The following is a 15612-nucleotide window of genomic DNA, read 5'->3' as shown; positions in this document are numbered from 1 at the left end:
ATTATTTCTCTGTATTTAGTGGAAGTTCTCTATACTATGCAGATTAAGAAGATAATCTGCCGACTCACCATCATGTCACTAATTATTACACACTGGACCTTTAAAGCAATTGTTAAACGTTGGTGGTTATATTTTTTAAACTAATTCTGGATTCCCAACCATAAATCTAACCTGTGCTTCATTCTTAATACTATTTTTTTGTTATTTCCACACAGAAAATACATCTACACGTTACATTCTTAACAGCAGTCTCTATGCTTGATAATTCATATTCATTGCTCTGAAATATCTATGAGTTTTTGATGTCTCTGAATATGGAAAGCAAATCAAAGTCAAATACAATTACAACATGAACATGTCTAAGATACTGTGGAAAGCACATGGGTCACGTATCTCCATGTGCCAACTAAGAAATTGGAATATTTCAGCATGTATTTTCTGCACATTTAATGAGCGTGAACGATTGGCTTGGAAACCAATCTGCATCACGTCTGAGCATCTGAGCAAAGATGTCTCCGGGCAGTTCTCACAGCAGAGGTATTCCACAGGTGATGGATTTCAAGCTTTATGTAAAATGACTTCTGATTGGAGAAGATGCTGTGTTTGGTGATGGGTTTCCTTTGCGGAGTGAAATGACGTGGACACTGGCCATTCCTCGGTCCTCAGCCACCGATACATCACCTTTATATCACTTTAACCCTCATCGCAGTTTCCATGGTGATTAGTCCAACTAGTCTGTGAGAGTTGTTGCCGTTTTCCTGAAGAGCCCTAATCTCTCCCTGCTGTGTTACACACCTACAGCATGCGGCATGGAGTGGGAGGAGGCGGCAGCGCAGTGTGTGTGTGTGTGTGTGTGTGTGTGGATCTACTTAAAGGGAGGCAATAAAGCTGTCACAGTAATGCATGTGGCTGATGTGTGACTCAGAGATGTGGCCCTAGTGGAAACCAGTGTTTCCTCAGTGGAGACGAGGGTATAAGAAGTGGTTTTTTTGCAGAGCTAGTTATTCTTCTTTTCTTTGACACGCCCTCCCTCAACACATCATAATTGGGGAGGGGCTGACCTGGATCTGTTCCCGTTAGTGAGCTCTATACACTCACTACATTTGTATGATAATACAATTAATATAGTGACTGTAACTGTAATAACACACCCATTTAATAGGAAGTCAAATGACTGTGTATTTGTTCAAGTGAACTCAAACTGTCCTGGGTCTTTTTCATTTGCACAGTTCTCAACTCCGAAGAAGAAGCTAACATCGACATCCAGACCAGTGCATTTGTGACTGACAAAGAGATTGAGTTTATGCTCCGTTAGCTCTTCAGAATTAAAGTGGAAAGTAGAAAGTGGAACCTCCATCGCCCATAGTGACCTAGTTTTTTAACCCTCCACGAATCAAACACACACACTCTTTTTTTCCCTTCTGTATTAAGTTATTTCTTTAAAGCATAACTAAACTCCAAATCCAGTAATATATAGTAATACGATTTGGTGATCCAGGTGCAAATCTTCAGTTTAGTGTAAATGATTGAAATTATGCTGCTAACCTTCTGCTTCTCTCTGATCAAACACCAGCTGCTGCATTCAAATTCTTGCCATTGGGTGTTTTAGTCCAATTTTTGCATCACTGGTACACTCTTTCATCAGTCTCAGGCTCTCATCCCAGACTCATCATTTTAAAAAAGTTGTTGCTCTGTCTCTCTCCCTCCTTCGTGTCTGAGCCTCAGGTTTTCAAAATCAGGCAGAAAAGAGGGTTTAGTTACGCTTCAACTATAACATTATTTCTCCAGACTGCATCCAGGAGACTGTGAGGTGCAGGCGCAAACAGATGGGCGCACATTCAGGCATGGAGGCGGGCCGCTGTTTAGGGCAGCACTTTTGATGAATCTAAAATCATGATCATGGTAAAAAATACTAATTCTTGGTGTTTCCAGCTATGCTGCTGTAAGAACCAGCCTCGCCTTTTAAGCTACTTTTAAGCCCCACACGGGAATGGGTTTAGGTGAATACTTTTTTTTATCTTTTTTTAATCAGAAAGGTGTTCCCTCCACACGGAGACAGTGTTTTAGGACCTGCAATGGTATTTTTTGAAAACGCCCGAATGGGGAAAATGTCAAAACGACAGCCTCGCATATCCATGTAGATGGTGATTATGCTACTTTAGGAAAACGATGACGTGATATTCCCATATTTCTCTTGCGTTATCGTTCATAGTATTTGCGATAGTGTTACCAATGAAATGAAAAGTAACTAAAGTCAGCCTGAAAAGATGCTGGATATCATTAGAACACATCCTGTCTCAACGGCAAAGAAAAAGATTGTATACAATTCGTATCGTTTCCTGTGTCGACTCATCTGACAGTGGTTTGACTGGAGCAGACATTTGTTGTCTGTGATGTAATAGGTCAAGTGGAAAAAGCCACATACAAACAATTTAAAAGGGGGCAAATTGCCACCTAGCGAGTGAAGTCTCACACTTTTCAGTCAATAAATCGATTCCACAGTCCAATAGCCCAATTAAACGGCATCGTCAAGCTACTCGACTTATTTGTGCATGGAAATGGACTGAGTTTTAGTACAGGGTGTCTATGTGGGGACTAATCTATACATTATTCATATATATATATATATATATGGTTATATTTATATAAACAATATCTGCAATGCAGAGAATCTTCAGAGGAATGCAGACAGGGGGAGGTGTGTGGATGTGGGGGACTTGGATGGGAGTTGGGAAAACAAGAGCAGGGCAGTGCAGTGATACTCTGCAATTAGGTGAGAGGCTCATTCTTCTTGTGTCACGCACACCCATACAGGCTGGATTATTAGAGCAACACATTTAGCCCCACCGAGTCAGGCAGAGAACGAGAAACAGTAGAGGAGGAAGGAATCTACACATTTTTATTGTCGTTATGATAACCCAAGGCTTTGCGCGGGCATCTTCAGAGACCCTATTCTATCTCTTTCTCTTATTGTCTGTCGACTCCCTATTTATTATTTCCCTTCTTCCGTTTTCTTTCATCTATATGATTTTCTTATCAGTCTTTTATTTTTCCCTCTTCACGCATTTCTTTCCCCAACGCTTTTATACTTGACCATCTGACTTTTTTATTCCCTCATTTCGTCTTTGCCCCCTCCCTTCCTCTCGTCCTCCTTTGTCCTCCTTGCTCCATGAGACAAGCACACATCCAGGCGCTCTTGGTTTGGACAGTTGTCTTTTTGTCTCTCTCTTTTCCTTACCCTTGTTTTTCCTGTTCATTGTTTCCTGGTTTATTGTGTACTTCTTCCTAGTGTGTGTACCTTTTGAAGTCTGACTTTCTGTCCTGTCTTCCCTGTTGATTGTCTGCTCCACCCTAACGTGATTCTATATTATGAACAATTAAAAAAAAGAAGTTAAGCTTTCATAAAGAGGTCTTTCATTACATTACTTCAACTGAAGACATAAAAACAAAAAAGCAGAACCTAAAACAAACATAATCTGAAAGACAAAGCTGTGAAACAAATTACAGAAAAACAAGATTTGAATAATCAAAAGAAAGTGAGACCTTGTGACCAAATTAGAATAGTACACATACAATTAACTGCCATATCCTCAACATTTGTCCCTGTCATTCCTGCTCATCTCAGTCCCTCCATCATGTCCTTTCTCTCCGAGTCATGTTTTTTTTTGGAGTTAATAAGTACACGCTGTACTTGTCTGGAGTGTCTGACAGTGTTGTTATGCTCTGCCACAGCATGACTTCAGATTTAACTGGGGACTGTTTTGAGTGTCGTTGGCTCTTTTAGTCCAAAATATAATCTAGTACTAGTACTGTATGTCCAGAGTATCTGCATTTTCCCACCTTTAGCACGCACACACACACACACACACTCACCTGTCTCGCTTGTGTTTCTTCCCACTCTTTTTCTTCTTCTCTCTGCGTGTGGGCGAGGAGCTGCCAAACCTATTGATGGAGAAAGAGGACAACGCTTATTTATTTATTTACAATAAAATTATGCTTGAAATTGCTGCTAAAATTCTGTGCCTGTCTTTTCATGACATCTGTCATGCGAGAGTAAAACAGCAGATTCCCCCCCCCCCCCCCACTAATAGTTCCCTCTGTCCCCAGCTCTATTCATCCTTCACTATTTCCTTTACACGCCTTTTCAATCTCACTCTTCCCCTCCGCTTCTTTTACTGACCTTGTCAAAAGAAAACACAAGATAAGACTTTGTTAATGACTCGCTACAGACATTTTTCTCCCCTCTCTCCACAGCAGCACCATGTGCCGGCTTCTTTGCAATATTCACGACAAAATAATTGGAATTCAGTTCGACAAAACCACAGGATAATTATTCTTTCAACAAGAAAAATAGGGGGGGAATAAAAGCTGTTTCCGTTCACCTGCTCCTTCTGCGGCCAGATTTCTTCTTCTTCCTTTTCTTCGGCCGAGGGGAAGGCGAGCTGCTCGATTTCCTCTTCACTCTGAATTGGCCACATGAAAGAGAGGGAGTGTGAGCTCTACATTACAAGTATGATAATTGATTTAAGTTGTGATTATAGTTAATTGCTGCTGTGGCAACAACAAGTGTATATTTTCCTCATTTCCTACTCTCACTCTGCCGTAACACACAACGTTGGCGCGGTGTGTCTCACAATGGAGAAAAGGAAATCACTTTGAGGAAATTATGCGTAATCTCGCCTGTGAAGTGACACATGCAGAAAGCACAATGCAAATTGTGTTCCTCTCTTTATCTAATTGTGCTTGCTGCTATTACTGGATGCCTGATACCGGCTGTATGTATAGGAGATATTATCAAAGGAAACACCCACAGTGTGAAGGCGATAATAGACGGCAGATTTACTGTAATTCATCATTTCAGGGGTGAGAAGTGATTGTGTGCTGAAATGAAATGAAACGCTTTTCTTCACCTGCTGCAATTGCGGCCACACTCTCCGTCTTCATACCTTGTCAGCTCAGGATCGTCTTCGTACTCGTCAGACGGATAATGCAGATGGTTGACCCTGAAAACACAAGAGATGAGAATCTAAGTGTGTTTGTGTGTCCCAGTGTATTGTGTTCTTTGTATTGTATTGTTTAACTCGCATATTTCTGCCCATCCTGAACAAAATGTCTCTTTATCTCATCATTTTTACTCACAAAAACCTTTGAACATGCAAGATGTTGCTCAAAGCTGAACACGTAACACGAGCTCTGATTGGATATCGCTCCAGTGATGCTTTTCTTCATACATTACATACTTTCAAATGATTTTGTAAATTTGTGCAGAATCTAAAATTCTACAAATTCTTTTTTTTAGACTTTTAATAGACTTTCACATAAAATTCCACACTTTCAAGTCCTGTAATAGTACAGAATGAAAAGTTACTCAAATGTCAGCTTGGACGTTTCCAATGACTGAAGTCCACACTAAATAGATCCAGCTGGGTTTAGAGCATTGTAATACAGGCTAGTTTTGCTTGTGTTGTTGCAATAATAACCCTAGCAGACAGTTTTTTTTCCCCCATCACTCACACACTGAACCTTTTTGTGACTGAAATTTGAAATCTTTCCTCACCACAGCTGTGAGAGTCCGTATCATCACTCCTCACCGTCTGACAGCTCAGCTTGTGGGGCTTATATCTTCCAGCTTGTTTGTCACACATACTGAATTAGATATACAGACAGATGGCAGCCGCCTCCTTCATAATCCTCACTGCCAAACTGCCCCCTTACGTGACCTCCTCTGCTCCACCAAAAATGACCTTTCTGCCTTGAAATAATAATAATAAATCTTCTAATCGTCATGCAGTTCCATTTCTTTGACCTTTAAAGTATTGCTTTAAACTCAGCAGGCCATTCTTTGGCTTTCTGGTGTTAAAAAAACATTTGTGTGGCAATGGAGAGGTTGAAGAGCAACACAAAAACAAGTCAACAAAGCAAAAGGATAACGGATCTCAAACACATAATGAAGACTATGAGAATGAACATCTCATCAGGATCGACAGGAGCAATGATGCAGAAGAAAAGACAAAATAAATGGTGTAAAGTATCTGGAAGGACCGCGTGGAGGAGCAGGAGACGAGGAAACGTGGCCTTTAATTGGCTGAGCACCGCTGGGCACAGCAGGGAGGCCAAGAGCCAGCGAAACCACCTCACTTCACAATGACAGGCTGCACACACACACACACACACACACACACACTTGAAGTTGAAAAACCGTCTCTGACAACGGAATCAGTTCTATCGGCGACCAGTTGTGACACAGTTCATATAAAAGTTGCAAACTTGAAAAAGTTTGTGCGAAAATTTTAAAGCTGCCCTCAGCGATGCCATCTTTCAGCTGACTTTCTGTCCAATGCTGCTGCTTCCCTGACTCCTCCTTTCATGAACATGTTTGGTGAGGAACGTATTTGCAGACAAACAGACTAAGCTTATGAGCAGAGGTGATCGTCTCTTTGTGGAGTTTTGCCTCCTGATTGGATGAAGTGTTGTGGGATACTGGAAAAGTTTCTTATGCCACTAAGCAAAGACTTAGATCGGAACTCTAGATGAACCAGGATTCAAGATGGTGCACCACATATTGCGGATTTGGGATTTAAAAAAAAAAGTGTTTTGTGTTACGATTCCAGAACTTTATTGAATGTCTTGACCTTTATAAACATTTCCTTCTTTTACTAATTGGTTTATCATTTCTAAAAATATTTTTTATTACACTTTTAAACACGTTTTAAAAGCGCACAACCACTTTAACGATGATGTATTGTATTGTTTGTTTTGACCCCGTTTACAGATGTCACTGCTTGAATTGATATTTTATAACAGTTTTCTTTTTTAACCGCTGTGTCCTTGTTGCACACGCTGGCGAAAAAAAAAAAAGAGAAATTAACAACTGAAACCATCAATTGGTCCCCTTATGCTTGGTCATTAGCAATAAATTAACTAATTCTCCATTGTGTCTCTAATCTCTTAATTGATGCCGTGCTCCAGTATGTTGGAAACATCTGTCCAGTGTAGTCGTGATGAAGACGGTGAATGTCACTCTGCTTAATGACGCCTCGGCGAGGCAAGATGTTCACTAATTCAGCCTCTGTCTCTGGGAGCTGGTGGTGATGGACCAAGGCCGAGACCCTCCTCAGGGCTGTGGCACAAAGTAGTGCAGCTCGTTTGTTTCAGACAGCCACACTGAAAAGGCTTAGATATATTTCTGTTACAGAGTCATGATGGATTTTCACTGGAGGAGTGAGGTGGACGTCTGACTGACTGGCCCTCAGTACGAGAGCGGAGGCAAATTGTGTTTTATTTGTGTGTGTGTGTGTGTGTGTGTGTGTGTGTGTGTGTGTGTGTGTGTGTGTGTGTGTGTGTGTGTGTGTGTGTGTGTGTGTGTGTGTGTGTGTGTGTGTGTGGTCGTTTTAAGATGAAGCACTTCTCTCATCATAAGAAAAAACCTTGAATTTCTATTTGCCCACATAAAATATGTCAATTTAACTATTTCTATAGAAACTACATCTGTTCCATAATGAAGACGGCTCTTCATTAGATAGTGAACAGCAGTGTAAAGCCTGGGGTCAGCTTCTCCGTGGATCCGGCTCTGATCGAAACAGCCTTGTGAGCGAGAGCCTGAATATCAATCGAGAGGCTTTACACGCTCGCATTCCTTCTGACTTCTTTGTTTGTGCTTCCGTTCATTCTGCAGGAAATCAATGTGAGACATGGCTGGTGAACACAGCTATGAGCCAACACATCCATGCTCCATACTGCTGGCTGTTAATTGTGAGTGTGTGGGAGCAGGAGGCCACAGCTGAAGGGCATCGTCTGTCAATAGTGCTATAGTCACTTTTGAAAAGACGACATCCAAATTAGGGATGCATAATATCGGTATCAAATTTATCTTTGGATATCGGCAAACACACCAAGATCTGACGATATGACTAATGAACAGTCGGCTAAATAAGCTGCAATCTATGTTTATTTAACACGAGTATGAAAAATATTCTGTCAATTTTGCTACAGAAGAAACTAAATGATCTCTGCAGTTGGGAGCAGGGAAAACGTATAGACCCAAGGACTTCTGATATATCGAAGTATTGGGTATCGGCAAAAAGTCTAATATCGTGCATTCCTAATCCAAGTAAAACCTGCAGCTGAGTTAAGTCAAACACACTAAATTTAATAGCTAATAGCACAATTTAGGGGGCAGATAGAGGTCTGTCTCCACAACCCCTAGTGTCTGTTAGTGGAAAAACTAGTCCTCAGAATCAGGAGGTCTCGGGTCCCATAAACAGCAGCATAAACATTGGACTCGCTTTTTAAAAAAAAAATTTAATGATGAGAATTGAAAAACAGAATAAAGCGGTAAACAATGGATGGATATTTATGGTGGTGTCGTAAAAAAAATATGTTCTCTGAAACTCAAGGGAGAGCTCTGTGGAGAAAATGGCAAAAAAAAAGGCAACCAGACTTCAGCGAGGTCTCCAGTTCACGCTCGGTGTGTGTGAGAGAGAAGAGGAGCAGTGGGGATACAGGGTGAAGAGGAGTGGGCGAATAACAACCCTGCAAATTATAACCCTTCTTCAATTTTCCACATCAAGGCCTTTCTGCAGAGGCAAAGTTCCACACTTTGAGGCGAGTTCTGAAAAATCCTAAATTGACCTGACTTGTAAGTGCCCCTGAGAGTGAAATGCCAGGAAAAGCCAAACAAACAAAGCATTTCTGTGTCTTTTGTAATCGACTTTCTTCGCACCATCAATGTTTATTACTTTCATCCTACTGTACACAGTCACCCTCTACAGCTCCCTCCTCAGCAGTTTAGTTAAATGTCAGACGCCGGCTGAGGAGGTGCAGAGGAGGGAGAGTCATTAGTCGCGTCTGTGAGACGGGAACCATCAGCATCATTAGCCGTCATTAGTTCACAGACAGCGGGGTCACGTCGCCACGAACCACACTGTCAGTCACACAAACAGTGTGATGGACTGACTCAGGAAGACCACCACACCCACATCCTGCTGTTTCTCAAGTTCTTCAGGCCTGAGGCACCCAGTCGTGTGTGAGTGAGAGATCTCAATGTGCATTCATTCATTCTGATTCTCATCATTCCATCTGTGCTGATCTCACATGAGACTTCCTCCCTCCTCCCACCTCACTGCGGCTTGACACCAAACAAATTGACAATTATCGTGGCAATCGTCACCTCAGTGGCTTCCAGCAGAGTTCGGAATAAACTTTAAAAATGCCACTGATTATTTTCAGAACGCCGCAGTTTAACAATACCCCGTGAATTCAGAGAGAGGCATTAGCAGATCAAAAAGCCAAGGATTTAAATTAAAATTTATTGCACCTTTGCAATTACGGTGCGTGGTCTTTGCAAGCGAGTGCCTGGAGACATTAGCAGAGTGGCGAGCCATTTCTCATGCCTACCCTCAGAATCAATTTCTGTTTGCATTTGTTATTTATTGCCATCTAGTTTTATTAGACTTATTTGTGTACAAAGGCATTTTGTAATTAATAGTTACGGCACAAACGTCTTCGGGTTCCTTATTAAATTCACAGAAAAATATGTATGAGGTAAGCAGAGAGCAATGAGGTGGATAACTATATGATAATGTACACTAAAAGAAGTAAACAGAGAAATAATATACCATAGCACAGGTAATGTGCTCTTTACAGGTATGATATACATCTTTATCTTTTAAATTGTAGCGTTTAATCAGTTCTTACAGGATCTTCCATTAAATGTACAACTGGAAAACTCATTTTTGATAAATCATAAACAAATTATATTACGATTTTTGTCAATATCTTTCAAATTAACTTGAATCTATTGTCCAGTATCTCTACAGACATTAAAATTACTTTATTAATTCTGATCATTTCAAACCTTTTTTCCCTAAACAGATCTTTTTAATTATGTGCTTCTTGTAAAAAAATTGGATTTAAATACAAAACCATGTTTTAATATTTGATTGATTGAGATGCAGACTGATTATTTTGCTCCTGAATATTTAATAACTTCTGATAAAAAGTCATTGCCTCTCCCTGTATAATTCTGTATACCTCTGGAGGAAAGTACATTTACTCAGTTTTTAAGTGCTTGCTAATATTCCACAAACGACTGCAGTACACTTGATAAATGTGGCCATTATGGTTACGTATTAGGGTGACAGAATCTGATTAAATACACAACGCGTCAGAAAAATAAATTAGGACTACAATAAGAGGCAAGAGTAAATTCACAAGTGATCCATAGGATATAAATGAGTTGAGATGACTTACACTGGCTGTGTGTTGGAGCCCTCTCTGGTGATGACACCCTCTTTGTCCATCAGCATTTGCCTGAATGTGCTCACCTTCTGTCGGATCTCGTCTTCTGTGTACCTGAGGAAGAAGACACGGCACAAAACAGTTAGGGAAAGACACAAGGGGGTGTCATGAAGGTCTTCAAAATCCAAAAACTGACTGTGCTCTCATCATACATTATACACAGCCATATGAAGTATATTCTGATGACAACTCACTGGTATCTGCCCCTGACCTTGTTCAGGTCTGGACTGGTCATATTTAAGCTACAGGGGAGCGCAGTAAAGCATAACTTGACTGAGTTGAGAGGAAGTGAAGGGCCAGCGTGAGGAGCTTCCGTTAATCTGACACAAACAGAATAGAGCAGACTGCTGCAGTGGCACGTCAACGAAATAACTGTCTCTGCCACACAGTGGAATATCTCGTAATTGGAATTTTTCATTTCAAGTGCATCAAGGTCGTCAGCGGGTGCAAAAACATGAGCACCGCGGCAATCAGTTGTACTTAAATTCATTTTGATCCAAGCGCTGTGAGTGAAACAAACGGCGGACACGACACAAACTTGTTTATGCATAACACTGTTTCCCAGCGTGTGAATAAAACAGCAGCTTTTGACCACCACGCCTGACACTGTAGAACACAGCGGGGGGATACAACAAAGACAAAGAAGTCAGCGAGGTGATCCCCTGATTTCATTCACATCCTGCACTCGCTGTGGTAATGAGCTGTAATCAGCGACAGCAGCACAGGAACATGAAGGCACAGAGGAAGATGGAGGCGAGAGGCTAAAGATAAAGAATTAATAAAGCTGTGAAAGTGTGGCCACACAGCACAGAGTCATACTGACTGGAGGCCTCTATAGCTTTACTCTAATGATTATATATCAGCATTGACAACAGGAGCTGTATACAATGATGTGAGTGGTATCACAGTTCACATCTAAGCATGAAAGTTTAGCAGAGTTTCCAACTTCGTAATGAACGTTCAGTGCAAGAAAGTCATTATCCCACAATTTGAACCTTGCAAGCCACTGTAAGAAAAAAAAAAAGTGCTGAAACAAGCAATTCCAAACCTGCACGACACAGACTGTGGCAGGAAGCAGAGGTAATTATGAAATATGTATTTATATCATTTCAAAACATAGCATGCCGCAGACTAAGACAATCTTAACGGGACTTTTCTCCATTTCATTTTTTATTTTTTCAAATGGTGCATGAAGACCAGAGGTGGAAAAAGTACAAAAATATTGTACTCAAGTAAAAATACCAATACTTTGATGAAATATTACTTAAGTAGAAGTAAAAGTAGACATCTGAAAATGTACTCAAGTAGAAGTAAAAAGTAGTTAATTTGAAATGTACTTTAAGTAAAAGTTACTAAGATACTTTGCGTGTGGTGTGAGGGTAGTAGAAATATGACAAGGTCAGAAATCCAAAACTATTTTGGAGCTCACACGGGATATGACGTCACTTTTGGCCACGCCCTCTGCGTTCACGCTCCAGTGCTGGTGCTAATCACATCATCATTCGTCTGGTTCTGCTGTATATTTTCCCCCTGTAGGTCTTCATTGTGCTTAATGTTTATTTTTACTCAGTAACGGATAGGATTTATAAAGTAACTAAGTACAATACTTGAGTCAATACGTACTCAAGTAAAATACAAAACCCTGATTTTAAATTGTACTTAAAAAATACAACAAAATACACAAAAAAAGTATTCAATACAGTAACTTGAGTAAATGTATTTCGTTACTTTCCACCTCTGATGAAGACTTAGCCAAACTTTAGTCCGCCCTCTAGTGGACAGTACACATACCAGTTACATATTGACATTTAACAATAACACCAAAAAATGTGGGTTTAACAACCATTACCTTAAATGGATCCACTATAAACACAAAAATAATTCAAAAATGCAAACTGTCTGTCACTCAGTGAAACACAAACTCCTCCATGACAAGATAATCTCAATCCTGGCCTCCTCAGCAGCTCATGGCTCAGAATCACCTCTGCAGGCTGGATAGTAAATTCACCCCTGGCTAATTTCCGCGCGCAAATGGCATTAGTTTGAGGGGTGTTTATTTTGCTCAGATTAAATATAGCCATCAATATCACGTCTTCCATGCAGGCTGCTGATTGAAGGTGCAGAGAATAAGATTAGCCGAAGTGTGATAGAAAGCTGTAACAGCTGGAAGACGGCCCAAGAGAGGAGAAGCCATCCGGTGTGACAGAACCATCAGGTCCCACTGTAAGGCAATCTCTCAGGCCCCAGTGGCTGTCAACTCAGCACAATGGAGGCCACAAACACACACTTTATATTCAGGGCTTTTTATCCATGATGCAGGAGCCACATACATTATCTTCTTCCTGACAAGACTCCGGCGGGCCATGTGCACTTTCAGCTGTCTGCTGTGAACTGAAGAGGGGTTTACAATAGGTAAAAGGATGAGACGGCACAGAAAGGATACTGGCTGTGAAAATGAATGCATTCTGGCCGAACATGCACCATGACTGTGGGGCTTTCTCTCTCGCATTGTGCTGATGATGGTGAATGTGTTAGTGCCTGCAGCTATGTCTGTTGACGCCGCATATAAAGCGAGAAAAGAAGGGTTAGAGCCTGTGGGTCTTAAGCTCCCTTCTCTTTCTGCTCCCATTCTCTCACAGTGTAGTTTCACGACATGAGGCACAGTAAAGTTTTTTAATCTGTTGAGAGTGTATATGCCCAGTGTAGAAATAAGGGCCAGAAAATATCCCCGACAGCACCTGAATGCCTGCAAGAACCTGATGAAAAGGGAACAGGTTCACCTGCTGAGATAAAATTCTACGGAAAAAAATAAAAAATAAAAAAATGTTAATGCAAGACTAACTGAACTTTTTTTTTGCCATCAATCTTTAAAAATCCATAATGGGCTTTGAATCATTCTCTGTTAACATGGTCATATACTGGAAGTCTGTCAGAAGCTCTCAGGATATAAGCACGCAAAAGAGACACTTCTCTCCTCTGCACATTTTACTTAGCACTTATTTCAGCTGTAAAGGTAGCTGCGTTCTGCCCATAATGCACCACCTGCTCAGGCCTGCACACGGTGCAGAGGAGGGGGCACGCTCAGCAAGGTTCAGGAACAGTGAACTTGTATTCAAACGAGAGAAAGCACAGCGAGTACAGTGAAACAGTGATTTGGATACAGATCACCGCCAACATCCATCCATCCATCCATTCATCCATTTTCTACCGCTTTATTCTCCACATGAGGGTTGTGGGGGGTGCTGTACCAATCTCAACTGACAGAGTGAAAGGCGGGTCACACCCTGGACAGATCACCAGTCCATCACAGAGCTACATAGACAAACAACCATCCACTCATACTCTCACACCTACAGTCAATTTAGAGTGTCCAATTTACCTAATCCTCAAATCTGCATGTTTTTGGACCGTTTCCGACTTTTTTCCAACTCGAACCCGGGTCAATTTAGATGTTGCCACCACCAACATCTAAATCATTAATTCCTTTGCAATAACCTTAACCCCCATTTGAAAGTTTGGGGTCACTTAGAAATGTCCTTATTTTTGGGGAAAAAGCACTTTTGTCCAATGAATATAACATTTATGAATCAGAAATACACTCTATACATTGTTAATGCGGTAAACGACTATTGTAGCTGCAAATGTCTGCTTTTAATGGCATATGTACATAGGTGTATAGAGGCCCATTTCCAGTGTTCTAATGGTAAATTGTGTTTGCTAAACGGGTTAAAAAGCTATTGGATGATTAGAAAACCCTTGCACAATGATGTTAGCACAGCTGAAAACAGTTTGCTGGTATTATTTTGAATAAAAATCATTATTTATAATCTTGTCAATGTCTTGACTATATTTTCTATTCATTTTGCAAATCTTTTGATGACCCCAAACTTTTGAACCGTAGTGCATATCTTTAGAAATTCCATCAAAACCCATTCTTAACTTTTATTGTCACACACAAATACAGTCAATAACATAACTTCCTTGATGGAGGTAATGAATGCTGTGCAGGGACATTTGTACATTTTCATTTGTGCGTGCCGAGCTAAAGCCATTTAGCCCAGGCCCATTGCCTACATCATGTCCCCAAGATTTGGACAGAGAGAGACAGGGGACATTGATCAGAGCGTGGGGCTCAACGTTACCCCAGCCATGAAAAATCACCTCAATTAAAGAACTTGATTGGAGTAATTAGACAGCTCCGAGCACCCACACAATTCGCCCATTAAGTCGTGATCCGCAAAAATGAATAGCTGCGGCCCAGCTTAAGCTGATAGTTGCTGATTTGATGAGGACGCGTCTGTGTGGGGCTGCGAGTGGGCGTCTGCTCCTTTGTGTTGGCGTGTGTGACGCCGACGTCTCTGCATTCGGTGTCTGAAGAGCCTTTTTCCCCCCGCACAAGTCATCCCCAGGCGCTGCTGTACACCTCTGAAACTCTACAGCCATCAATCAGACGACAAAGAGTACAGAGGGTAGTTAGTTAGGAAGATTGAATGGTGCTGGGAAGGCAAAACTGAACACATCCACATTTCTATTTCAGGGGCAGAATAAAAAACAAAGAAAAAAAAAAAAAAAAAAAAAGAGTGCAGCTGCCACAGGAGTTTAACTCTTAACTGATGCTCTCTGGAGTCATAGATTGTCTGGTAACAGATAAAAGACACGGAATAGCAAAGAAAGAGTCCTTATTGCCCTTTTTCACCTCTATCACAGCGACCAGATAAACGGTTGGATCACAACAATCTGCCACAGCAACTTCTGATTGCTCGCCTTTTCGGCAAAGACGTGCAACAACAGCATTTGAAGCTGATTTGTCTGGACGGGATCTTCTGTATTTCCCTGGGAGCTCCCTCCAGTGACAGTGTGTAAAAAGGGTGATTGTTCCTGAGATTCTTTCCTCTCCAGCTTTCAATCTTATAGGACACATACTGATTGTATTGAGCTTGCAGGAAAAAACCTTAATCAGAGCAGCGATGGCCTCAGAGACTCTGATCCCAGCTACTTCCATGTCCTGCATTTTAAAGTGTCACAGCAGATGTTATTCAAGCAATACTGTGACACTAAACAGCACAAATTGGCTGCCATGTTAACTCAATCCTCTTTGACTGAATTTACCATCAACTGTCTAATATGCAACATAAATTCATATCCCTCTGTTGTTGATGCTGTTATGTCTTGTGCTCATGCCTCTCCACTTGACTTTAAAATAACAAACATGTAGATTTCAATACTAACCTGCACATCTAATTTCTCTGCTCGGTGGAGCAGGACAATACCTCCTCTCCCCTCCTAATTTAAAAAGCCCTTATGTGGGGGGTT

The 15612-nt window shown here is 41.1% G+C and overlaps 1 protein-coding gene across 1 annotated transcript in view; it reads right to left on the bottom strand.

Annotated features, from left to right (window-relative positions):
• Positions 1–15612, bottom strand: part of srrm3 (serine/arginine repetitive matrix 3) — a gene marked incomplete at its 3' end in the record, with an annotated part of 41353 nt that overhangs the window by 15868 nt on the left and 9873 nt on the right. The window contains exons 3-6 of the mRNA XM_083909935.1: positions 10254–10353; positions 4911–5020; positions 4383–4463; positions 3874–3942 (exon numbers count right to left, since the gene is read on the bottom strand). Coding sequence (XP_083766061.1) covers positions 3874–3942; positions 4383–4463; positions 4911–5020; positions 10254–10353 — 360 coding nt within the window. The remainder of the gene's footprint in view (positions 1–3873; positions 3943–4382; positions 4464–4910; positions 5021–10253; positions 10354–15612) is intronic.

The sequence above is a fragment of the Microchirus variegatus genome, assembly GCF_963457635.1.
Source record: "Microchirus variegatus genome assembly, chromosome: 2".
Lineage (NCBI taxonomy): Eukaryota > Metazoa > Chordata > Actinopteri > Pleuronectiformes > Soleidae > Microchirus > Microchirus variegatus.
This window is presented reverse-complemented; position numbering and strand designations above follow the sequence as displayed.